Source organism: Amblyomma americanum, chromosome 4 (assembly GCF_052857255.1).
Source record: "Amblyomma americanum isolate KBUSLIRL-KWMA chromosome 4, ASM5285725v1, whole genome shotgun sequence".
In the NCBI taxonomy this organism is placed as follows: Eukaryota; Metazoa; Arthropoda; class Arachnida; order Ixodida; family Ixodidae; genus Amblyomma; species Amblyomma americanum.
Genome location: NC_135500.1, coordinates 113,418,157 through 113,444,091, shown reverse-complemented (window position 1 = coordinate 113,444,091; position 25,935 = coordinate 113,418,157). Strand labels below are relative to the sequence as shown.

At 51.2% G+C, this 25,935-nt stretch overlaps 1 protein-coding gene across 2 annotated transcripts in view; it reads left to right on the top strand.

Annotated features, from left to right (window-relative positions):
* The first annotated feature begins 3,639 nt into the window (after nt 1-3,639).
* Nucleotides 3,640-25,935, top strand: part of LOC144128222 (putative transporter YutK) — a 44,318-nt gene continuing 22,022 nt past the window's right edge. The window contains exons 1-4 of one of the 2 annotated variants that reach the window (XM_077661448.1): nt 3,640-3,859; nt 4,685-5,016; nt 8,892-9,039; nt 24,494-24,757. In XM_077661448.1, coding sequence (XP_077517574.1) covers nt 3,656-3,859; nt 4,685-5,016; nt 8,892-9,039; nt 24,494-24,757 — 948 coding nt within the window. In that variant the 5' untranslated portion in view covers nt 3,640-3,655. The remainder of the gene's footprint in view (nt 3,860-4,684; nt 5,017-8,891; nt 9,040-24,493; nt 24,758-25,935) is intronic. The other variant, XM_077661449.1, reaches the window with a different exon arrangement.

Below are 25,935 nucleotides of genomic sequence, written 5' to 3'. Positions count from 1 at the left end.
ATCTGGAACTGCCCGCAGTCCCTACCCGCGAGTCACTTCATTACCGACTCTGCTCATTGGGAGGCTCTATTGCTCAGCCCCGACCCGGGGATACAGATCAAGCTCCTCCAGCTGGCTGAAGACGCCGCCGCTGCCCAAGGGATAGCGGCCGCCGTTTAAGCGGGGGGCGACTTCGTGTCGCTCCTCTATATCCGCTGGAAATAAAGTTTCACAACCAACCAACCCGGTAAGGGCCTTTCACGTCTTACCAGGGTAACACGAAAACCAAATCTCGACTTATACGTATACCCTCCGCGGTGGCGCAGTGGTTAGCGCGCTCGGCTACTGATCCGGAGTTCCCGTGTTCTAACCCGACCGCGGCGGCTGCGTTTTTATGGAGGAAAAACGCTAAGGCGCCCGTGTGCTGTGCGATGTCAGTGCACGAGAGAAATAAAAAAAAAGAATAGCACGGAGAGCATAAACATCACTGCAGCTTGGAATCCGGTGCCGAAAGTGCCGGTTATCAGGGTGTTAGGTATGTTAATTCAGCCCTCCACTAAGGCACCTCTTTCTTTCTTTATTCTTTCACTCCCTCCTTCCTATGAGATGGAGACAGATGAGAGAGATACTGCGCCATTTCCTTTCCACCAAAACGAATTATTATTATTATTATAGGTTAGAAGCCCACGGCGCCGGTGGCTCGTTTCCCCCTTTCGCCGGGAGCTGCCGTCTTCGTGGGAAGTCGAGGGGGAGGGCGTTGCTGAACGGCACGACACCAGCGCTAATCCCTTTCGACTCCGGCGACGACTCGCCGTTGTACCTTGCCGCCACCGCGTGCAGATGGCGTATCACTGCCCCCGCTCGCTAGGGTGCCTCAATGCCAGCGACGGGGTGGAGACAACTTCAGCGGCGCCGGCTTATTGAATCACACGGGATCAGCGGCGCTATCGTTAGTAACGGCGCCGTTCATGCCATCGGCGCGCTTCAAAGTGCTGTAACTTGAACGGCCTTTTGCAGCGAGAGTTACACTGAGCTACCAGTCGAGCATTTCGCGCTACATGGGAGAGGCTAGTTGTGATTCAATATGGCGGCGTCGTTTAAGTTGTCTCCACCCGGGAACGGCGGAGCTGGCATTGAGGCACCCTACTGCTCGCTGCTGCGCGTCTCACCTTCTGGTCCGCTGCTGACCGGCCGTGCACGAGGGGGTAGAACAATGACAGCGCGTCGCGCGCTTCGTACGCTGCCAACTGTATTGAATTGGCCGTTTGGGAAATCAAATGGCGCAGTATCTGTCTCACATATCGGCGGACACCTGAACCGCGCCGTAAGGGAAGGGATAATGGAGGGACTGAGAGAGGAAGATAGAGGTGCGGTAGCGGAGAAATCCGGAATAATTTCGACCACCTGGGGATCTTTAATGTGCACTCACATCGCGCAGCACACGGGCGCCTTTCTTCCTTTCTTCTCTCAGTCCCTGCTTTAACCCTTCCCTTACGGCGCGGTTCAGGTGTCAGCCGAGAGGTGTGACAGATGCTGCACCATTTCGTTTCCCCCAAAACTAATTTTCAATTTTTTCCGCGCCTCTCTCTTCATCATTCTTCCTCTCTTCTGTCTGCACGTGGCAGCGATTGTGACTCAGCGAGGGTGTGATGTCATCACTCTCAAAATTTGCGTCATACTGTAATGTGACTTTGGCTTGACGTCATCACACTAACTTCTCTCATGTAACGTGACTTTGGTGTGACGTCATTACCTTGACACGTTATTCATTTTTTGAAAGTTATCTTGCCAAGGACTCACTAATTACTTCGCTTAAGTACTCACGCTAATTAGCGATGATGACATCGTTTTCCAATTCGTTATTTTCAACTCATTAATTTATTACTCATTATAATTAAACTTTTACACATTCATTCATCTGGAATGATATGTCATCGACACATTTTGCGGACATGTTTAGCGAACACAACTGAGCCGCATAATGCTTTCGCATTAAAAAAATTGGGGGACACAAGCTCCGCCTTTAAGCAGCATGACGCGACAGCGTTAATGGGTTCCGTCAGCGACACCACTTTATCTCAGCATATTACCCCATCACGCGTGCTGTACAGGCTATGGCTGTACTAATGCTACCAGATCACATGACACACCAATGTCACTTGACACAAGAGAGTGAGAATGAGGGGGGCTTAACGTCCCAAAGCCAGTCAGGCTATGAGGGACGCCGTAGTGAAGGGCTCCGGGAAATTTCTACCACCTGGGGTTCTTTAACGTGCACTGACATCGCACAGTACACGGGCTTCTAGCATTTCGCTTCTATCGATATGCGACCGCCGCAGCCGGGATCGAACCCGCGTCTTTCGGGTCAACCCCTGAGCGCCATAACCGCTGAGCAACCGCGGCGGCCTCATACCCTTAATGTGGAGCATAAGTGTCTTATGAATTTTTACACTTTGCCTCTTCAAGACACATCATTTTACACCAATTAGCTTTACATTCGCCCATCTCTGCGGTTGATGACACCAAACGGGTAAGAAAAACAAGCCATTTGAATTTTTTTTGTCCTTAATGGTAAACAAACCTTCATTGTTTTCCAGCCCTCGCTTATATAGTCACCCTCTGACGTCACTACAACACACCATTATACGTCACATGCCCAAGGTTTCCTCTGCAGAAGGAAGAATTCCTTCACACAGTTGCCGCTGCAAAACCCGCGCACACTTTATGGCAAAGCGCAGCCACTTCGCCTGCACGCAAGCAGAGAAGCACAAGATCCATTGCGCGACGCAGCCTCACTGCTCAAGCTGTGCCATTGGTGGAAGACGTGCGACATTTTCTCCTCGTGCTACTGTGAACATGCGACATCTTTGGGAAACCAGATGTGATATGGACCGTGCCATTGGAGGGCGTTGCTAAAGCGGCTTTCCAAATGGTTCGCAAACTAAGAGGCGCGTGGCAGTGCAGCTACTTATTAAGTACTTAGGGGAAACTACTGGCCTTCTGAGGCAGTACTAGTAATTATACCTTAAGGCGATAGCTTTAAGGCTCACGTTGTGCAGCAAATCCGGCGTCGTTGGCGTTGTGAGCGATAAATAGTGTGTTGGAGGGTGGCCCAGGCGGCCACCCCTGGCGAAGCGCCTAGGTGGGCTACCAGGTCTACCAGGTCAAGAGACCTTGTGGAGTCCTCACAACTTACCCACCGGACGGTGGGTAAACTAGCCGCCCTGGCAGGTGGCAGTTAACTTATTGATTGATCGCGACAGACTGCTCGGGCAGAGCAACTTGGGCCGCATATAAGACTCATCGGTGGCAGCACACGCCATCGCAGGGCTGTGGCGCATGCCTTAACTGCTGCACCATTGCGCAAGTAATAGTGTGAGGACTTCCAGGTACGTATGAACGTTTAAGTAGAGATTGACCAATTCTGCATATATGGGCATTAACTCATTAACGCTATCGCGTAACACCCTCAAGGCGGAGCTTAAGTGTCCTCTCTACTTTCCTTTAGATTATATGGGACACAGGTGGAGAACGCGAGGCTCACCTCGTCGGCCCTTTCAAGACCACAATCACCGCCAGCCACGCGCGAGACGGAGACAAGAAGCAGAAGAAGAAGAAGAAGAAGAAGTAGAAGAAGAAGCAAGCTGTGGGCCGGCAGTCGCGAGGAACAGAAGCCATGTACGAGCATCGGGCGTACCCTCAGGCGGAGCCCGTCGGCCGGAACCACCAGCGGACGTCCGGCCCCAGCATGTCGGTGTGCCTGAACTCGCGGACCGATCCGCCTGGGACGCTGACGGCCGGAACCCCCGGTGCGGGAATTCCACGCAGGCCCACCGCGGCGACCATCGGGTGGCGCGAGCGCAGCGAGGGAGACACCGTTGTGAGTGCGACCGCTCTAATGGCCGGACGTTTTCTCTGGGTGTTCGTGTCTGGCTGACGAAACCTCTGTGATCTCCTTGCACTGCACTCGCGTTTTTCAGTTGTGCGTGCGTCTAGGTTCAAATAATCGCTACATCGGCCTTTGAGGGAAGGGAATAGCAAAAGAAAAAGTTCTGCAGCCACGCTTCCTGAAGACCACTGTCCTCCAGACGCTTCAACAGTAGCCTTGATAACACTCGCCTCCCATTTCGTAGACCTCCAGGAAATAAATGCGAACGTCATTGACCAGTAGGACATTCTACTCCATGAGGTTGCGCAGTCTTACCTCACGGTCGTCACCATTATCAAGATTTCGGGACAATCGGTTCTAGTTTTCTTGGCTGCCAGCGCGCGGCGCATAGCTTTCAACGTGGAAGAATAGCGCGTTAGAATCATTCGTAACGTATGAAAGAAAGGGAATGACCCAGTGTCTGCAGAGCAGAACACGGTAGGCTGCTAAGCTTAGCGGCACTGACTCACCTGTCCTGAATTCCTGGTGATGGATGACGCAGGCACACTGCAGTGAACATGCGGCGCAGTTGTCGATGGAATGTGAGCCCAATCCCGATCCCACCTATACCTTAAAAACACGACCCAAGGGAAGGGTACCATCGCCGCGGACGGCGGTATCGAAGGGACCTCAGCGGAGTGAAGGAGGTCGGAGGAGGAGCGCTGGATCAGAGGCCTACATCTCGGAGAGGAGCCTGTCGTGTCGTCTTTGCCGGTTGATGGCGATGATGGGTGCTCAGCGAACGAGTTTGCCCCGCCGCGTTTCTCATCTGCGCAGCGTGCCGGCGGTGGCAGCGTCGTCGGGATGGACAGCGCGGTGGCCGAGGACGCCTTCCCGTCGTCAGCAGCGCCGCATCCTACGGCCAACATTTCGCTGGGTGGGCTCCGCGGTCGGCTTTACGCGGCCGTGGCGTGCGCCGCGCTCTACCACGTCTACCTGCTGTTCGCCCTGTGGCGCGAGTGGGCGCACGGTCCCGACATGTGCCGGCCCGTGTGGCTGCTGGCGCTGGCCACGGCGGGAGTGCACGTCATGGTGGTCGGCCGAACGGTGATGGCGCGCTTCTCGCACAGCATCATCGCATCGATGGACGCCCTGGGCTACAACGAAAGGTGCGCGCAGGGGCTGTATGTGCACCGCCGGCTGGAACTTACGGACCAGGAATAGCATTCCCTGTGGCAGTGGTTTTGGCTCGTTGGTGCTGGAGCATAGTATGGGTCTCACAGCGTGCTAGGACCTCCCTCACTTGTGTCTTGGTACCTTCGCGCCGTTTACCTTACTAGGAGCGAGGATTACGTGTCCATTGCCGCATTGCTTTTGGAGACAGGATAAGACATGTATGTTGGTTATTGCAGTTGCAGAAGAGTTAAGAGGGTGTTAAATAAGGAGTTGATTGCAAAGCAACGTGTCATGCAACAGCTTTATTGAAGGCGGACAGTTTCCGTCCCTCTTGCGATGCGAGATCGAGGAGTAGAGTGCACTGATACAACGTAAGTTCTGGGAGGTGCCATTGCGTACTCAAGGAATGCCGTCCACAGCGCAGACCCGACAAATTAAGGGTCACAGAGCGCGGAAAGAGTGCACATGAGTTTGCCGCGGGATGAGCTCTCGTGCCTTTCCCTCTTGTGTTTGAATAGTTTCACGCGGCATAAAACTCAATATGGTTCACTGTAACTAGCCCAAATCACTACCACAGTAGCAGAGGCACGTTTACCTTCGCTATAAAACGCTTCTTTCTGGAGAAGCAAAAAAGTCGCCCCCCCCCCCCCCCCCACCTCCCCATTCTGTTTCCGTTTCTACAGTTTCGTATCTGGCGATTTCGGCATTAATTTTGGGAGCAACCACGAAGAAATATCTCTACCCTCGCGTGACCGCGGCCTCAGGTTCTAGTGCACTTCCAAAGAAAGTACTGATCAGGAGTCTACGTATGTGTATCCTCACTCTTCGCTGTTCCAAGTATGCCAGAAGCAGCGCTGCAAGTAATGAAAACACGTTAAAAGGTCACCGAGGACAACGTCATCCAAATACAAAGAAATGTTTTTCCTGGCTTTTTCTGTCTATATTCAGGTTCATTCGGCAGCAAACAATGCGTTTATGGGCGAGAAAATTGACTTAGAAATCTCCCTACCAGTCGATTCGAAATCGTGACGTCCTTGTCGAAAAAGACGGGTGGCAATATTTTGAAGTGAATGGCGGTCAAGCATAGCCTCTGGGATCCTAGTCAGAGGATCTGTGTCAACGCACATTATTTTACTTGAGCAACCGGACGATGATGGCGACGCCTGTATTTCATTTTTTGGTCTGTTATAAATTAATAAAGCTGCGTTTTTCTGTGACAGTGATCTCAGTGTGATTAAAACATTCTATTCTATCGTCACAGGTCAACTTGATTTGTCGCCAGTGTCCTTTTAAGAGAAGGCACAGCACTAACACAAATCTAAACCCTTCCTCTTTATTCTGAACCGCCTCCCCCCACAGCTTGTTCTGTTTTCTTCTTTTTTCTCGGGATCAAGGACCCGGAATGTATAGCAGGGGAGGTACTAAAAGCATTGAAGGCGCCGGTGCTTTCGGGTACCTTTTTGTTTTCTTTTCTTTATTTATTTGCAGCCACACCAAGTTTGACACATCTCTTTGGGGCACAAAACTGTTGGACCGGAAGCTTGTGATGCCTACTGATAGGTCACAACGAAGAAAATTGATGCGGGACTAAAAACTAACTTGTTTCGGTGTTTCGCTTTCAAGGTGCCTTGCGAAGCATTCGGATAAAGCTGACACGTCAACCAAGCCCGTTTATCGCGCACTTTGTTCAGAGAGCTGCTACGAAACTATCAAACTTGCGTCAGGTGATGCTAATGTTCTCGGCGGCAGAAATCCTTAATTATCAAAAGGTCTACTTATAAGGGTATCCAGCTTAAATGAACAGTGAAGAAAAAGCCATCTCGTTTTTGATCCCAGCAGAACCCGACAGCTCAACCTTTCGTGAGTTTATTGATATTTGTTAGGCACCAAAAAGATATTTATCGTTGCTGGGAAATTTGGTTTTAAAATTGGGTTATACCTACCACACCAATCGGAATAGTTGATGGCGTCTTATGTAGTGGGTTTGTTCCGCTTAATTTTCCACGTCAGCTTTTAGCTTCGTCTTCTCCGCATGTTTACCTGCACTAAGAATAGAAAATGCAAAAGTTACCTTCATAGCAGGGTGCGTGACCCATCGTTTACTGCTCTGTTCAACAAAAACAAGCACGTTATACGGAAATTGTGAAAACGGCTTGTGACGGCTAAAGCTGCCTTTTTTACCTTTTACTAACGTATAACAGCTCCATTTTTTCTCGAAGTAGCTCCTGGACATTGAAAAGTGATAAATCATCGCTCTGAGCCAAGCCGAATTTGCCCTCACTGTCACTTTAACGCAGCAAGCGTAGATGAATGGGATCAAAGTCAGTGTCTTCACTGCGATACCACTACTGCATCTGATGTGTTCAGTATACGCGAGGTATTCACGTGACGTCATGGGTGCCATTTTGTAGTGCAGCGCGTAGCTTCCGCAGTGCATACCTGAGCAGGTGGCGATAACCTTGCAGCCTTTCGCCCTGTTATGTGAGCCCCAAAATGTCGGCTGATGTGATGTCTGTGAATACTCCCTAAACAGAAAGCTTGGTGCTAAGCTCTTCTGATGGAACACGAATAGTGAACGCCGCTGTGTAACAGTGGGCAGAGAAAGCGTGTCGCCACATGCTGCACCGTTTCTTAAGGCGGAAGCCTTTAATGGCTCATTCTCCCGTTCGTCTGGCGTCCGTTGCATCCAGCAACTCGATAAGAAAAAAAAAACAAACCTTTGTGCACGATGGGATTCGTACCACCATCCTTAATTCCGTTCCGCAGCCGAGCGTGCTAGCAACTGCGCTACTTCTTGCCAACGCATACGTAGTTATTCTTGTCTAGGACGCTGGAGAGTGTTTGCGGAAAGGCATCGAATCAGACGGATGCCTCCCAAACGCCCTCCAGTGTCTCCAGCATTTAAGGTTCACAAACAATTGTGTAGTTAATTAACATCTTAACCACACATCAGTGACACAAGCAGCAGTACCGCGCTAAAGGATTTCGCCTCACCGCTCTTTAGGTCAACAAAGTGCACCCCTGAATTTTTTTTCCCTCGCGCCGAGCAAAATTATCTTTCGCCTGTGTCTTTTCATATTTACTTTTAGATAAAACACGACGAAGAAATGCCGTTGTTGTGCCAAGGTTTAGCTCAAATCTCTGATGATATAACTAAGAGAGGGAGTTGGAACAGAACGATCGTTCAATACTGACAAATTGCTGAAGTCGAAGGTTGGACGGAAACCCGTCTAGTCGGTGGTGTACATTGACATTGACAAATTGCGTGTGCGCGTCACGAACATTTCAAACACGTACTGTTTGTAACTCATACCAAGCAGCTCGCTGCTGATGGTAGATAATTTCAACCGACCTAAAGTGAGCGCGTGCACGACGACATAAGACTTTTAGCGAGAGAACTAGTTTGTTGTTTGAACTGATCGTCTGCCTTTTACACGCCTATTGTCCAAATTCTCTGCTCGGTTTCTTTAGTTACCTCGCGCATGTCGTGCATGAATACATGGTACGACTAATCAAGACAGTACGCAAACGACGAACGATCGGAGCTGCCGTGCGCAGGGATGTCCTCAGGCCAGAGGACCTTTGCTTTGATCCCTATGAGCCGTTTGATCACGTGAAATTACTGCACCTATGAAGTTATCAATGTTCCCAGGGGTGAGTATCAGCCCCCTTCTCAGACTAAAGAGATTCTGGGTTTCTTAAAAGTCGTAAAAACCCCATTACAAGGCTCAAGAAACAGACGATGTGTCCTAGGGCTTTCGACAAACTTTCTATGCTCTCTTGTCGCCTGTGCTGCGAGGGGCCTGTAATGGCCCGCGTCGAACAATGGCCTAATTGAAAAACAACGCATGCGCCTCGCACGTTTCAGGGTTCCCGCCATGTGGATGGGCGTGTTCGTGGGCGGCCTCTGCCTGCTCGTGTACGACGCGCGCGACCATCTCTCCCGGCTGGCCTCGCTCGGGGGCATCCTGGTGCTGGTGGCCATCGACTACGTGCTCTCCAGCAGCCGAAAGAGCGTGCGTCTGGCGTTTCATGATATGGCATGTTGGCATCCCTTTACAGCGTTGTCCAGCCGCCGCTGCAGCTCTTGCAGTCTGATGTTTGAACACTGAATTAGAGAGATGAAGGTCGAGACATTATTACATCGCGCATGTTGCAGGCCTTTAAAGAGACACTACGTGGGCTACGCGTATTAGTTACGCTACTCGTCTGATTAGCGGCGTGTATTTGGGCTAACCGGTGATTGCTCGTAAAGTTGAACAGCTGAGCAAAGTCGCGACGTAAAGGGGGAGCCAGGGTGTGTCTCGCGGGGAAAAAGAAAGCGCTATCAACATAAGCGTCATCGCCATCAGCCTGACAACACTCACTGCAGGGCAAATGCCTCTCCCATGTCTCTCCAATTAACCCTATCCTTTGCCAGCTGTTCCCACATTATGCCTGCAAACTTCTTGATCTCATCCGCCCACCTAACCTCCTGCAGCCCCCTGCTACGCTTGCTTTCTCTTGGAATCCCCTCCGTTACCCTTAAGGACCAACGGCTATCCAGCGTTCGCATTACATGCCCTGCCCAAGCCCATTTATTCCTCTTGGTTTCGACTAGGATGTCATTAACCCGCTTTTTGTTCCTTCACCCACTCTGCCCGCTTCTGGTCTCATAACGTTACACCTATCATTTTTCTTTCCATGGCTCGCTGCGTAGTCCATAACTTAAGCGGAGCCCTTTTCATTAGCTTCCACGTTTCTGTTCCGTAGGTGAGTACCGGTAAGATTATGCTGTTGTACACTTTCCTCTTGAGGGAAATTGGTAAACTGATATGATCTGAGAGAACCTGCCATAAGCGCTCCACCCCATTCTTATCCTTCTAGTTATTTCCCTCTCATGATCCGGATAAGCTGTCACTGCCGGTCCTAAGTAGACCTTTAGCACTTCCGGCACCTCGCGGCCGATTGTGAACTGCTGTTCCCTTGTTAGACTGTTGATGATTACTTTGGTTTCATGCATGCTAATTTTAAGGCCCATCGTACTTTTCTGTCTGTCTAACTCATTGATCATGATTTGCGGTTCATCTCCTGAGTGACTCAGCTAGGCAATGCCATCAGTGAATCGCAGATTATTTAGGTATTCTTTATTACCTCTCATCCGCAATTGTTCCCAATTCAGGCCTCGGAATACCTGCTGTAAACAGGTGGTGAACAGCATTGGCGAGATGTCTCCTTGCCTAACGCCCTTCTTTAATGGAATTTTATTGCTGACTTTATTGATGACTATCGGAGCTGTACAGTTCCTATATAGGCATGTTCCAGTATTTTGACATAAGGCTCATCTACACCCTGATTCCGCAATGCCTGAATTACTGCTGAGGTTCCCACTGAGTCAAATGCTTTCTCGTAATCAATGAAGGCTATATATAGGCGTTGGTTATATTCTGCGCATTTCTCTATCAGTTGATTGACAGTGTGAATATGATCTACTGTGGAATATCCTTTACGAAAGCCGGCCTGATCATTTGGTTGACTGAAGTGTAAGGTTGCCCTGACTCTATTAGCGATTATCTTTGTAAATGCCTTGTAGGCAATGGACAGTAAGCTGATCGGTCAGTAATTTTTCAAGTACTTGGCGTCTCCTTTCTTATGAACTAAGATTATATTTGCGTTCTTCCCAGCTTGGTAGTCTAGAGGTCATAAGGCATTGCGTATACAGGGCAGCTAGTTTTTCTAGCACGATGTTTCCTCCGTCCTTAAACAGATCTGCTGTTACCTGATCCTCACCAGTGGCTTTTCCCCTATAGCGCTATAGTACACTCCAAACACGAATTAGCTTATATGGGAGTAAAAAGGGAGTACGCGGTGCTCTGGCGCACACCCTTTCAGGGGCAGGGCTTTCTGCCCAAGCCCTGGGGTAGGATTCCGTTACCAAAAATAGGGAATACTTATGGTTGGAAACGGAAACATATTTCCTCTTCACAAATATGCGGAGTTCTAGCAGTTGCGCACATTTCAACCGAGATTTCTATCTCCTCTATTTGCTAACATGAGAGCCTCTGGCGCCGCGATTAAAAGCCTCCTTTTGTTGCTAACTACATCAAATTGTAACGCTTCGCGGTGGCGATATGCCTCAGTCGCCAAGAGTAAGCATTCTCGATGTTTCGCGGTCGAAATCTACCGCGGAACCTGGGAAGCAAAGCCTGCCTCTAAAATTAGCGGGCTAGGAGCGAGCTTAGTGATTTTTTTACCCCCACCTGGTCTAATTCCTGTTTAGAGTGTAGTGGGACGAGAGCAACGTAGTGTCAGCACAAACCGCTGCGCAAAACACGGTTGCGCACGCGAATCTATTCCAGTCAAAGCCGGGTGGCTCAGCACAACCATGTTGCGTTCACCCCTGGACACCCCTGAACCGTGCGCACAGCTGTGGAGGCAGAAAGCGAGGAGCGAGCGCTGAAGAGCGCTTACACTAGTGATCACAGCCACTGGCTGGCGTCGACGCGACAAGGCACAGTGTGGTGGAAAACGTATACAAAGCAGATAAGGCACTTTCGTATAAGGGAGGCGGGGACAGTACCACTCCCAAGGAAACCGGCGCTGACAGAAACGCAGAAGAGTGCAAGAATGCAGAAAGGAAACAAGGAAAATGAATACAACACCCGAACGAAATTCGTGAGCACACGGTAAGCTGTCACGTCGCGAGGAAGCTTGCGTGCAAATATTCACCTCGCCCGCCGCCGAAGGACCGCCCGCAGTTCCGCGAAGGCGTGGCGTGCGTGAAAGCAGGGTACCCGGCCCGTCTCGATGTCATGGCGCGGCTCCTTAGGAGAGCACCCTGGGGCTGTTGCATCGGCCGAGAGAGCGAGAAGCGAAAAAAACAGAGCTACGACGAGAGGTATACACTGCGTTGGATTACCTTACAGTAATTCTGAAATGAGGACGAGCAGGCCTGTCATGCTTGCTCACTGGACCCTGCTCAAAGCGAAACAGATATAATCTTCGCCTTTGGCCAGCGTTTTTAGATAGGCTTGTCTTTAGCCGAGGACTCAGTGCCGCAGAACAGATTGAAGCCTTGGCCACCGAAGGACAGTGCGTGTCGAAATCGGCGCCGAAATGCACACCCAAACTGTACTTGGAAGTGCAGGCAATCAGACAGCACCTCCGTGTAATGATTATCTGTGAATAACGGAGGTTGCTGAAGAAACTATAACTACTCACCGCCTCAGAACAAATGGAAGGCCTTTTGCTTTGCTGCATAAATACGTAACTTCGTTAAACATTCCAAATAATGTGTGTAGTGACATTTTTTCGCGTTTGGAATCTACGAGTGTTCTTGTTGCCAATGGGTGCTTTCAAACTTGCTACTGTTATAGTGAATGCAGTTAAAGTGTTTTTGTAATTGTTATTTATTTTTTCTTATGGGGCACTTTGCTATTGCCAAGGCTTTCGCGATCTGTCAGTGGGTATGAAAGTCTCGTCAGACGGCATGCTCTCCCCGTCTCCTTTTCTCATCTCGCTGATGAGCATGTTGTTCCACGACCGAATAAACTCTCCTCCCTCTTTTACAAATACTCTGCTACGTAAAACATACCTATTAACTGTTCAGGTTGAAGATGTTTCGGAATAAGCAATGACTACGGAAGGAGCGAGTGGCCCCGCTAACACATCCGAAAGAGTAGTGACAACATTTCAAGAATACCGCTTTGCCCTTCGTTTCTGCTCATGGCAAAACTCACCTCTTCCGTCGTTGGCTGCTCTGGTCACAGAGTATGAATATATCAACTGTAAAGCGAAGATACTGATCTCCTTCCGTTGCACGTGCTCTCCACGTTCTTGCCAGCGTGGGGAGAGAGAGAGAGAGAGAGAGAAAGAGAGAGAGAAAAACTTTATTTGGGTGCTTTCAAGGGCTTGGCGTCTCGAGGCCTCCGTCGTCTTCACTGCGCTGGCGACTTGAGGCCTCTTCTTAAGCAAGGTTGGGCCCCTATTCCAGGGCTCCACTGAGCCTAGCTACCTCACTTGCGTGCTACACTAAAGCCCTTTGGGCCGTGAGCTCGCAGCTGGTGAGCCAACTCTCCCATTGCTCCGCACTCGGGTTATTGTATTGGTGGAATGTTTGGTTGCGTTTACATTCCCATGTGATGTGGTAGAGTGTGGGTGTGGCCCTGCACCAGGGGCAGGTATCTCTGTACTGCGTAGGGTACATTTTGTTTAGGATGTATAAATTTGGGAAGGAGTTTGTTTGCAGTCTGCGCCAAAACGTTGCTTCCTCTTTCGTCAGGGCTTTATGCGGTGGGATGTATTTAGCTCTTGTCCCCCTGTGTAGGTTTAGGATGTCTGTATATCCTCCCTCACACGCGTGTGGGCGATACTCGGGGGCATGCGACTGCCCGGCTCGGAACGTGGTTTCTCGAGCTAGACTGTCTGCCCTTTCGTTGCCCTCTATGCCTGCATGGGCCGGAATCCAGATTAACTTGTGTGTAATGTCTCTCCTGGCGAGCTTGACCCCGCCGAGGATATTTAGGGCAGTTCTGCTTATCCTGCCCCTTATGTAGTTCCTGCACGCCTCCTTTGAGTCTGTTAGGATGTTTAGAGGCCTGCCTGTTCTGTAACCTTCTGCTGTCGCCAGCGCCACGGCAATTTCCTCGGCCTCTGCGGTACTAGCGATTTTCGCCGTCGCGCATGTGATTAGGTTTCCTGTGCAATCTACCACCACCGCTGTGGCCGCGCGGTCCTCTCCTCGCGGGTATGTGGCGGCATCCGTGTATACCGTATTGCTCAGTCGCGCTAGTGTGTTTTCCACATGTTCAGCCCACGCCTGTCTCCTGTGCTCGTGGAGGTTAGGGTCCATGCTTTTGGGTGGCGGCCTAACGTTTATTGTTTTTCTTAGGTTGTCGAGTACGTCTGCGTATCTGTCTGCGTATCCGCTCGTATCCCTTCCCAACCTATAGTCAGGAGCGCTTTCCCTGCAGCAGTGCTTCTGAGTCTGATCTTCTGCGTTTCTAGCAAGGCTTCCACCAGTTCGCTGAAGGTGTTGCTGATGCCCAGTTGAAGCAACTTCTCGTTCGACGTGTTTTTTGGCAGGTGAAGGGCCGTCTTGTAGGCTTTCCTGAGTATCGTATCCGCCTGTTCCTTCTCTTCCTTGGTCATCGGGTGGTATGGTAGTGAATCGATGACTCGGCTGACGACCAGGCTGCCGACGAGTTTGAGTGTATCTTCTTCTTTCATGCCGTATCTTTTTGGGGAAACCCTGTTGATCATCCTGCCCACTTGCTCCGTCGCTTTTCTCAGCAGGCTGATGGTGTGGCTGCACTTCCTGCTGCCTTGTAGCCACATGGCCAGGATTCTGATCATGTTCTTTTCGGGAATGTTTGACCTTCGAGTTTAACCTCCAGTGTTGCTTGGGTGGGGTGTCTTCCGACTCTCAGGAGTTCGGATTTTTCCGTCGAACAAATTAGTCCCCTTTCTCTGGTGTATTTTTCGACGCAGCTCGCCGCCTCTTGGAGCCTCTCTTGCTTTTCTCCTAGCGATCCTCGGGTGACCCATACCGTGACGTCGTCCGCGTACATCGCGTGTTGGATGCCCTGGATCTCACCGAGACTTTTTGCCAGGCCGATTATCGCCACATTAAACAGCACGGGGGATATTACGGAGCCTTGGCGTGTGCCTTTGCACGGGGTGGTGAAGGTGTCGCTTCTCAGCTCCCCCAGCCCTACCGTAGCCGTTCTATTGGTTAGGAAGTCCTTGACGTAGTCGTGTACTTTCCTTCCACAGTTAGTGTTGTTGAGGCCTTCCATTATGGCCGCGTGGCTGACGTTGTCGAAGGCGCCTTTGATGTCGAGCGCCATCACAACGTTTTCGCCCGCCTTAGGCATTGTGTCGAGTACCTCTTCCTTTAATTGTAGGAGGACATCCTGCGTCGAGAGGTTCGCCCTGAAGCCGTACATGCTGTCGGGGTACCATCTTCCGTTCTCCTGGTGTTGCTGGATTGTTTTGGTGACTACTCTCTCGTACAGTTTTCCCAGGCACGACGTGAGCGAAATTGGCCTGAGGTTCTCGATTTGTAGTTTCTTGCCCGGCTTGTGTATCATAACCTCAACGGCGTGTTTCCATTCCGCCGGGACCTTCCCCTCTTGCCAAAGCGTGTTGAGGTACGATGTCAGCTTATCGATTGCCTCGTCGCTTAAATTTCTTATGAGTGAGTTTCGAATCTTGTCCGCTCCCGCCGCCGTGTTCTTCGTGGCCGCTCTCACGGCCTCGGTAACTTGCTCTCTCGTGATGGGTTTGTCCATGTTCGGATTTTCCTCGCCGAACTATTCCCCTTCGTAGCCTTCGATTTGATCTTTCCCGTAGCACTTTTCTCGGACTTCTTTCAGGAGCTGCTCGTCAGAGCCCTCGTACTGGTGGACCAGTCTTTGGATGGGTTTGCCGCTCTCCGATTTGTTCTTGCTGGGGTCCATTAGTGCCTTGACGATGCGCCACGTTTTGGCCGTGCTAAGGGCACCGTTTAGCGAGTTGCTAAACTGTTGCCACCCTTGTCTGGCCAGCTGCGTCGCGGATTCCTCCGTTTGTTTAGTGATGTCCGCTATTTTCTTTTGGAGTTTCTTGTTTAGCTTTTGTCTCTTCCATGTTTTGGTGAGCCCGCGTCTAGCCTCCGATACCTTGAGGAGTCGCTTGTCCACCTCCGGTGCTTGTTCGGTTCTGTCCACTTCCTGCGTGTACATTTCCTGGATCTGTCTGAGTTGTTGGCTCCACTCTTCTATCGAAGTGATGTCGCCCTTCATTTGCCGGCAGTGCGCTCTAAAAGCGTCCCAATCCGTTAGCCGAGCTGTGCCAATCTTCCTCTTGACGTTGTCTTCACCGTGCTGACTCTTATAATGTGGTGGTCGCTGCCTAGGTTCTCGAGCAGGTTTTCCCACTCTGCCTGCTTGGCGCCCCTGATAAAGGTTAGGTCGGGACACGTGTCTGGGCTGACGCTGTTTCCCTGTCTGGTCGGTTGGTTTTCGTCGGTTAGTAGCTCGCACCCGGTATTCTTTGCCGCTGTGCAGATGCCACTACCCTTCTTGTCTTCCTTTTTATAGCTACAGCGCGGGCTTTTCGCGTTAAAATCTCCCGCGATAATTAGAGTGTTTTGCCCCGCTAGTCTCTTGGCTTCCGCAAAGAGTTTTATAAAGTTACCTTCTGTCTGCTTAGGCGGGCTGTATAGGTTTATTATGTAGGTGCTTCTAGCCTTCCTCTTCTCTTTGGGAATTACTTCCGTTATTACATGTTATATCTGGGTGTCTTCAATTTCTGTATGCGCTATGGCTACGGCTTTGTTGCTAACAAGGGTCGCAGTGCGGCCGCTCTCCTGACACGTGTAGCCCCTGAGTGTGGGGGTGCTATTTGTTTCCTGTAGCATTATTATGTCCGGTGGTCTGTCTCGCGTGTATATGAACTGTTGCAGGAGCCCCTGCTTGCGCGTGTAGCCCCTACAGTTCCACTGCCATACTTCTAGTTGGTTTTGTCCTGCCATGTTGCGTTGTTGTTTGAGTTTGCATTCTGAGTTTCTGATCCGAATCTTCGTTCGTTATATAGCCTGTCTCTGGCATCGTTGGTGGTCTTTTGCGTGTTTTGATTTTTAACATAGTTGCGAAAGCTTTGATCCTACAAAGCTATTTTGTTGTGTTTGTTGCATGTGGTTTTGCATCTGCTGCATCTGATTTTGCATGCTGCTCTTAAAGCTTCTGATCTCGTCGTTGAAGTTTTTCTCCTCTGTATTTTGTTGTACTGGTGCCCCGACCTGCGGTGATGGTGTTGGCGTCCTAACTGGCGAGTACCCCGCCCGCCTTTGTTCCTGCATTTCTCTGCTTAGGTCGTCTATCCTCATTTTGAGTTGGCGCGTTTCCTCTCGATATAGCTCGAGTTCGCGTATAAGACTCTTGTTTTCCTCAATGAGTTGCCTGTCGGCCGCTGTTTGTGTGTTGTTGTTGTTTGGTTCCGAGTGCGGAGCAAAAAGCGTTTTGGGAGGGCCAGCCCCCAGCTCACCTTAACGCCGCCGCCGCTCTTCTTTTGCTGTTTCTGCTGCTGCTGCTGCTGCTGCTGGCCTGGGCCGCCCAGGGGTGTATAGGACCCGTCCCGGTTGGACCCTCGGCTCTGGCTTCTGCCCCGGTTGCGGCTCCAGCTCTGCGACCCGCTCCGGTTGCCATCGAAGCTTTGTTGACCTTGGTCCTGGCCCTCGTCCCGGAACCACCGTGGTCTTCTCGCGCCGCCTCTGCTTCGGCTGCGGCTGCGCCTTTGCTGCTGCTGTCCTTGGGGACGTCCTCGCAGTTCGCTGACCGTCTTGAGTCGTTGCTTGCAGTCCCGCGTGCCCGCCACGTGGTTGCCCCCGCAGACCAGGCATTTAGGAGTGCATTGGTGTTGCTCAGCTGGATTTTGGCAGCCGCATTGCTTGCAGGCCTTGGCCCCCGGGGTCGGGTAGACGTCCGACCGGTGGCCCTGCTGGCAGCATACGTAGCATACTTGTCTCGTCGGGCGGTACGGGTAGCACCACATCTCTCCAACGTAGTAGAGTACTTGTTTTGGAATTATGGGGCCGTCAAAGGTGATGACCGCCGTGCTTGATCTTCCCAACATCCTGGCTGCCAAGATCTTGACTCCTTGTGTTCGGACCCTAAGGTTCGCTTTGAGTTCTTTCGGCGAGGTCCCCGGGTCCACCTCGTGGATGACCCACCGCAGCGTGCCTTCCGTCGCCGCCACGTGTGCGTTGATGGCGTACCTGGTGTTTCCAAACGTTAGCTGCGTGATGCGCCGTATACGTTGGGCCGCTTCTTCGTTGTCGATGCTTACTATTATGATGATGGAGCCGTTGCGCAGCTGAATGATCAAATCTTCCGTCTTGCATCCGGGCCCGGCGGCCGCTACCATCGCTCGAGCTACTTGGTGAGTTTGCAGGTTCTTGACTGCAAGTCCCCTCGGTCTGAGCACTATCTTTAAATCGTCCTTGGGGAGCGGAGGCAGTCTCCTCCGCGGCACTCCCTCTCCTCCTCTTTTCGGCGTAGCTGGCGCGCCATCTGTGACCTTTACGTCGCCTAGGGAATTTCGGTTCCCTAGCGCCGTTCCCGCCAATTCTTGGCCGCTCGGTCCGTTGCCGTGTCGCTGGCGTCTCCTCTGTCTCTTGGACATGGCGACTTCCCAATCCTGGTCGTTGCTATTCTCTGCCTGTGGTCTTCTTTCCACTGGGGTGCTGCCTCTCGGGTCTTGGGTGCCTGCCGCGTGCTCGCTTCGGTCTTGCACGAAGTCGGGCTTGGTGGCATCGTGAAAATCCTCCTTCATGGTTTCTTGGGTTTCCGCCGTAAAATCAGTCGGTCCTCTCACCGATGATTGCTCGTGGTTAACGTTCGTCGATCGGGACATCGCTCCGGGTCGTCTCTACCTCGGGCCGAGGCCGGGGAGCCCGCGGAGCCCCGCTCTCGTGCGAGGCCTTGTTAGGCCTACCGTTTAGCCGACCACGTGGGAAATCCAAAATATTGGACCCATTGGCTTCAATATGGGATCCTCGTGGTACTCTTCCGTTCTGGCGTCGATCCCAACCAAACTTTTGGTGGTCCACTATGGTTCGATGGGTCAAAAAGCCCAAAAACTGCGGAGCGCATGTGACACGCGTCCACTCGCCTCGGCTGCTCGCAGCGATCCAACCAGCCATGGGGGGAAAAAAGTCTCGGAGGAGAGCGTTACGTCATTCTGCCGGCGTTCTCCATAAGCCAAGTGTTCGTAGTCGCTCCTTCCGCTCTTTCCCTCACAGAGCATGACAAAGTCGGCCCCGGTGTGACGACTCGGCCGCGGCGAGTCAAACCCACCTACGGGGTGTCACGTAGGGCCGACTTCTTTCCTTTTACTTTAACGCGCCAGCGTTAAGGCTCCAGTTTTGCAGAAAATCTAGCATCGGGATCGTCGTCGTTGTGAGTGAAAATTGGCCGGAGAAGCAACATGGATGGGTAGCCTTGGTCATGTGACCTTGTGGCGTCACCCCGCCCACCAGACTGTGAGGAAACTGACCGCAGTTCAATTAATGATTGGTCGCGAGAAGGTGCCCAGGAGGAGCAACCAGGGTCGCACCAGCCCGACTGATGGCAGCACCTGCCATCGCAGGACCGTCGCTTAAAGGTGCACTAAAGAGGAATCTGAACTCGTCATTTTGCCGCGGGAACTCTATGTACACGTTCCGGGCATTCTTAGAAACTTCGAATTATTTTCTTGTGCGGCCGATTGCCCTATTAAATCTGATTAAACATCCCGGCTCCCGCCTTATTTTGAGCTCAACGCGGTAGGTAGGCGGAGCCAACCAACACGTGGAGTGCCTTTCAGCCAGTCCAGTGGCGTCTTCACTTTCGCTTTTATTTTGTTTTTTTTAGGTTTAAGTGAATAAACAGTTTCAGTAACTGACAATATAGCCGCAAATTAGTCCCGCGGAAATAAAAATACACGTTGACTCTTTGATTTACGTATCACTGCGCCGATGGCAGGGCGGCAAGCCACCGCGGGGCTGGCTGACGCGTTGGTTTACTCCTCCTATACCTACCGCGTTGAGTACCAAAAAAAGACGGGAGCCGGAATGATTAATCAGATTTAATTAGGGCAATCGGCCGCACAGGACAATAATTCGAAGTTTCTAAGAATGCCCGGAACGTGTAGATAGAGTCCCCGGGGTAAAAAAGACGAGTTCAGATTCCTCTTTAGTGCAACCTTTAACTGCTGCACCGCTGCTGCAGGAGTGATATGAAGACTCCTAGGGATCTACGACTGTAAAGGAGAGAATGACCAATTGCTCAATATGAACATAAAGACATTAACGCTATCGTGTCATACCTTTAAGGTCGAACTTACGTGTTCCCTCCAATCTTTTTACTGCGTTCGCAGTCTAGCTCACGTCCCGCAAAAGCTGTCGTGGGCGTTGCGACTAATGCGTGAAACCCAACAAGTCTGAATTTGTGCACCTTAGGGCATCCCCTAAGGACACTACCCAAATACATCTCTCCTTAACAAGTGGCCCCATACACGAGGCCAAAGAGATTCGAATACTCGGGCTCTTCATCCATAACCAAAGAAGAGTAGACACAACATTGCACAAACTACGCAAAGTTGGAGACAAAGTAGGCCGTATTGTCCGCCGCGTCTCCAACAAGAGAGGGAGTTTGCGATGCAGGGATGCCGTGCGGCTGGCCCATGCTTTCGTAATCAGCCGAATCCTCTATTCGGTCCCTTATCTACCCTTGCGGAAACACGACGAAAACAAAGTTGAGGTAATACTCCGCAAAATGATGAAGAGGGCACTTGACCTTCCTGTGTCCACCTCCAATGCGAGACTTCTTGCATTGGGAGTGGTGAACACTTTTCAGGAACTCAAGGAAGCCCATCTCACAAATCAATACACGAGGCTAGCCCAAACGAAGTCGGGTCGGCACTTGCTAGCCCGCCTTCACATCCAACATAATTTTCACATTCAGGAGCGGATCCGAGTGCCCGAACTCTGGAGATGCGCCGTCAGAGTTCGACCCCTCCCCACTAAGGTGGACAAGGAGGATCATAGTGGTCGTCGTCAGGCTAGGACGGAAGCCTTAGCGCACCACTATGGCAACAAACATGGTGTCTTTTACGTAGATGTAGCTGGGCCTACCCACGGGGGGTGGTACACGGCCGCGGTCATACATCAAGAAATACAGGTGGATGGGCTTTTCTTTCGAGCCCCAGGCACAACACAAGCTGAAGAGGTTTCCATCGCCCTAGCTGCTTCTCATTCAAAATCCAAACACATAATAACAGACTCGCGTTCGGCAGGCCGCAATTATGAGGCTGGCTGGATAACTCCACTAGCTGAACGAATACTAATGGTGTCTTCGACTGGTCGCTTTAGATCGCTCTAGAGCGCTCTGAGAGGCGACCGCACATTCGGCTGGTCGAAACCGGCCGCTCTGACTACATTCGGCTGGTTCTTTCTGAGCGCTCGCCTCCAGCTCAGAGCGCTCCGACGCGCTCCGAGAAAAAAGTCGGAGCGGCTCCGAGATGAGTCCCACGTGACAGAGCCACTTCCGCCTTTTCGCGAAAGCGGTGCGAGGCCTCGGCGTCCCCTGCGCATAGGCAGAAGCAAGTGTAGGCTTTTGACGCAGTCGTGGCGTCCTTGCTGTGTTGTGTTTTGTGGGTGCTGCGCTGTGTGAGGCAAAATGTCCAAGAGACGCCGGGTAACTACGCTAGGAACGCGGTCTGTGTTGCTGTCGCATGACAACAGCGATTCCAGCACCAGCTCAGATGAAGACGACAGTGCTACCCACAAGGCGATGTTAGAAAATTGAGCGCCCCGTGGGACGGAAAGCCGGGGTAGCGATTGATACAGGCTAAGCGGCGACCGTGATGCAAACTGTGTGCGACCACGTGCGGCTAAAGGTAATCAAGGGATTTTTGCGGCTACTGTTGACATCAGCAGCGCTGCCGCGTAGTGGTTCCGGAAGTTACGTCCCCCTTCTGCCTCCTTCGCTTCCGCTCTAAAAACTCGCTGACCATTCGGCTTGACTAGTCTCGCTATGCGCTCAGAGCGAGAGCGGCTCCCACTCTGCCAGATCCTAACCGGATCGCGGGAGCGACCAGTCGAAGACACCATAAGGAACTGCAGCCGGGATACCAATCCTACACCCCGCTGCCTGGTTTGGACTCCGGGCCATCAGGGCCTAGCAGGAAACGAAGCTGCAGACGCGGCGGCCCGAGCACTCATTCACCGGGCGTTCCCATTGGCTCCTGAGCACCGGAAACCTGAAGGTAGCTACTTACTCTCCTTCAAAGCTATCACATCCTATTATAAGGATAGGCATCGCCTCTACCCGGCCCCTGCAAAGGGACTGGGGAAAGCAAACGAACGCGTTCTACTCCGATTATTCACGAACACAATGCTATGCCCGGCAGTACTAAAAAGCTTCGATCCCGCGTTCACTGGCAGGTGCAAACACTGTGGGGAGGTGGCTGACACCTACCACATGGTTTGGGCTTGCCAGCGCAACTCAGCTCTCTCCCCCCACCCCAACCCTACCAGAGAGGAATGGGAGGCGGCCCTGCTTGGCTGTTCGGACCTTCAGTCCCAAAAGGCTTTGGTCAAGAGGGCTAAGCTGGCGGCTTCGACCAATGGGGTCCCGGAATAAGGACTCCACTCATTGCGGGGCTCTTTAAAGAGCCTCACCTCTTTCATTAAATAAAGGCTTTTCACCACCACCACCAGCGGTAGCGCGAGGCACGAGCGCTTGCGCCAACGGTTGTATAAATAATATAATAGTTGGTTTTTGGGGAAAGGTAATGGAGCAGTATCTGTCTCATATCTGCGGACACCTGAACCGCGCTGTAAGGGAAGGCAAAATGCTAAGGCGCCCGTGTGCTGTGCGATGTCAGTGCACGTTTAAGATCCCCAGGTGGTCGAAATTATTCCGGAGCCGTCCACTACGGCACCTCTTTCTTCTTTCACTTCCTCCTTTATCCCTTCCCTTACGACGCGATTCAGGTGTCCGCCGATATAGGAGACAGATACTGCGCCATTTCCTTTCCCCAAAAATCAATTATTATTATTAAGGGAACGGATAAAGGAGGGAGTGAAAGAAGAAAGGAAGAAAGATGTGCTGTAGCGTAGGGCTCCAGAATAATGTCGACCACCTGGGGATCTTTAACGTGGTTCGAGCCAGCGGTTACCCTCAGTCGTGTTCTCAGTGCGGAGCAAGTGACAAAGCCCTTGAGCTGGCCAGTCACCTGCGATTTCACGCTAGGGTATTAATCCCGACATCGTGAGAACCGGTCGACGTTTTGGCTGGAGGGCTTTTTTGAATGCTACCTTCTTGGCTTCTATCCTGCTTTAGTCCCAAGGGCCACTTTCCGTGTGGGTGGATATATGGAAGATAGGAGCGTCCCCTTTGAAACGGGTTGGTGGCAGTTGCCGCCATGCTCAGCTTACTTTATTTAATTTTCTTTAAGCGAAGCGTCGAACCTAACGATGTTATATACAAATTCGCCATTTTCTTTAAATACACTTTTAACCCCGAAATTATTGCCTTATGTCGCTGCCCTTGAGACATCATTGCTCCAATTGAAAATTGGTTTTTGAGGAAAGGAAATGGCAGCTTTACCGCTTAATTTATCTTTAAGCACTTAAATTTTGTCTTGGATAGTTACGTCTATGAACTTTTGTTAATGCTTCTGATGCAATGATTGTGTTGCCAGGCTGTTGTGCGCTCATGAATAATCTCCAAGTTTCCTACTTGAGCACAGTGTATGTTGTTGAGTACAGGCGGTGCGACAATCCATGAACACGCGAAATTAGTCCTGATTGAACCGCCGTTTTTTTTTATTTATGAACCCTACCGGAAGTTTCGCGACAAGTAATAGCAAAGTGCTCTGATTATCATAACCATTTTTGAGAACATGGCGACACTCTGAGTAGAAAATACAAGACACACTTATCTAGCAACATTGGTCTCTTAGATGACATTATTCCAACCGATGCCATGATGGCCGCTATACCATGGAGGAAAGAATACTTAGGAGTGAGCGTGACGCCATGCGGTTAGCCTTCGCCAGCAAAGTGCTCACGAAGCTACTCCCCCTCCCGTTTTTCGCTCTCCGAGTCGGTCTCAAATGTTCTTGGTATTATGTTTTAGTGCGCGCATCAGTGCAGTCCGTTGCGCGGGCCTCTACAGCAAGGAGGTTGATCTAGTCATTTTGCCGAGCTCGTCTATGCATGCGCGCGCGCAGAGGGGATACGTATCACAGGCTATGACGTGTTGTGATCACGGAGGAGACTATCTCCTTATTACTTTTTGTGACCAGGCTTCAAGCTTATCGCCGGACGCTCCCTCATGAGCGCTTTTTTCCCTCCATGTCCGCTGCAGACAGCATTATTATGCGAAGTTTATGAGATGAGAGTTCTCAGAAGTGTGAAAGCATTTCCTTTAAACAAGTTTCAAGTGTCTGGTTGAAGCAGTGAGCCATCGGTTTTGTGTCTTGTGTTGTGAAAACAATCTCGGCAGTATGCCAAGATGGCACTGTAATGTGAAAACAACCAGCTCTCCGCGCTTATCCACCAGGTGCTTGCCGATGCAGCAGCTCAGGTGTCGCAAACGTCGACGCATAAAATCCGACCTTGTCAGTGACGTTGCAAAACGCACACCTAAACGCGTTTAGGTCAAACTCTGCTGTCACAGAAGACAATATTCTTTCAGGTGTCATTTAAAACAAAAAAAGCGCATTTTCTTTTTCAAACGACGCGGGATGTAGGCTTGTGCTTTCCTTTCGCCTTTCTTCCACCATCGAAGGACGAAAGGCGCATTGGGAAGGTGACTCCCATGAACAGCCTTTGAAGCGGGCCGGATGTCGCCGTCGCTGACGCGGTGATTCTCACCTTGCGACGGTTGGGAACAGGAAAGATTGGTGAGGTGTGGTTACTTTAAGCTTTATTTCAATCGGTTTCCCTTTCCCCGCGTGCAGGTCCCGTGGCTGGTGCTGGCGCGGGCGTTGACCCTCCAGTACGCGGCGGCGGCGCTGATGCTCCGCTGGCCAGCCGGCCGTCGGCTGGTCGTGTGTCTGTCGCTGCACATCGCGCGCTTCTTCGAGCACGCGTCCGAGGGCAGCCGCTTCCTGTTCGGCTACCTGGCCACAGGCGCCAACCTCTCCTTCGCCGGGGGCGCCACGCTGGCGCTGCAGGACGCGCGCAACGGGTCTGCCACGCTCTCGCCCATCCTGGCGTTCAGCGTGAGAGGCCCTGTTTCATCCCCTCGACGGGCCTTTCTCCGGAGGGGGGTTGTTGCTAGGCGCAGAAACCGCATTCTGTGCGTAGCGAAAATGCGACGCACAAAAAACTTATGTATATTGAGTTAGTTCTCGCATTCTGTATAGTGGCGATATTAGGCAAGAGGCAAGTGCGCAACTCAATAGGTACCACGCCTGATCAGTTCTTTGGGTTGGAGGCTGGATTTGAGCTAGCGTTCACAATACAACGGGGAAACAGCAGCGCATTCTAACCTCGTGTCAAGACCGGCTCCGGTTTCGACTCTCCCTCACCGGACGTGGCAATATTTTAGACATCACCAATCGCTGAACCGCTTGTATAAAGACATGTTTTTTTCCATGTCACCTTGGTAGCCACTTATTACTGTCTTACAGGCCCACAGGGCATTACATAAGAGGGCAGTATAAAATTCAAGAAGGTATAAATGATAGCATGGTCGTAATATTGGCTTAGTGCCGGCGTAGTCGCATAAGCGTGTTAACTTCTGCAGCCCAAAAACGTTCGAGTACATCTCAGTGCATGGATATCCTGATTTTAGCCTGTTTGGAGGTATACTCAAATTGGAAGTTACCATTGAAGAATATGTAGAGATTATTTCTCCATTTTATGTCGCAAATCCTGCGTAATCTGACATTTTCCGATGAGACGTTTCTACGCATAGTGCACAAACAGCGGTGGAATTAGCCCGGACTAGCGCTCAGGCCTGATATTCCCGAGTACATCCTCGTGCACCGCATACTAGTGTGCAGTGCAACCGAGAAGGCATTTGTCAACGCACTAAATCTACGACAAGGACGACATATGCGCACTAGACGAACGACTAGCATCAAGTGCAATTAGCGTGCCTTGGACCATTAACGACCAGCCCAGCTCTATGCTTACAATTAGCTCACGACGTTCCTACAGAACAGGGTACAACAAGCAGTGCGTATAGGGTTGTGCAAGTATTGCAAAATAAGCGTAGCAGTGCATTATATTGTGTTGCTGTTTAGGTTATTAATAGTATAGTGCAGTGGTGTTAGCTGTCGACGCTTCCCAGCTCGCGAGCTACTTTTGCGTATCAAAACCCTTTAAAACTGGACGTAGCTGGCTCGCTGAAGTTCGCGATACAGTTCACAATGTCGAAAGAACTAAACTCAGG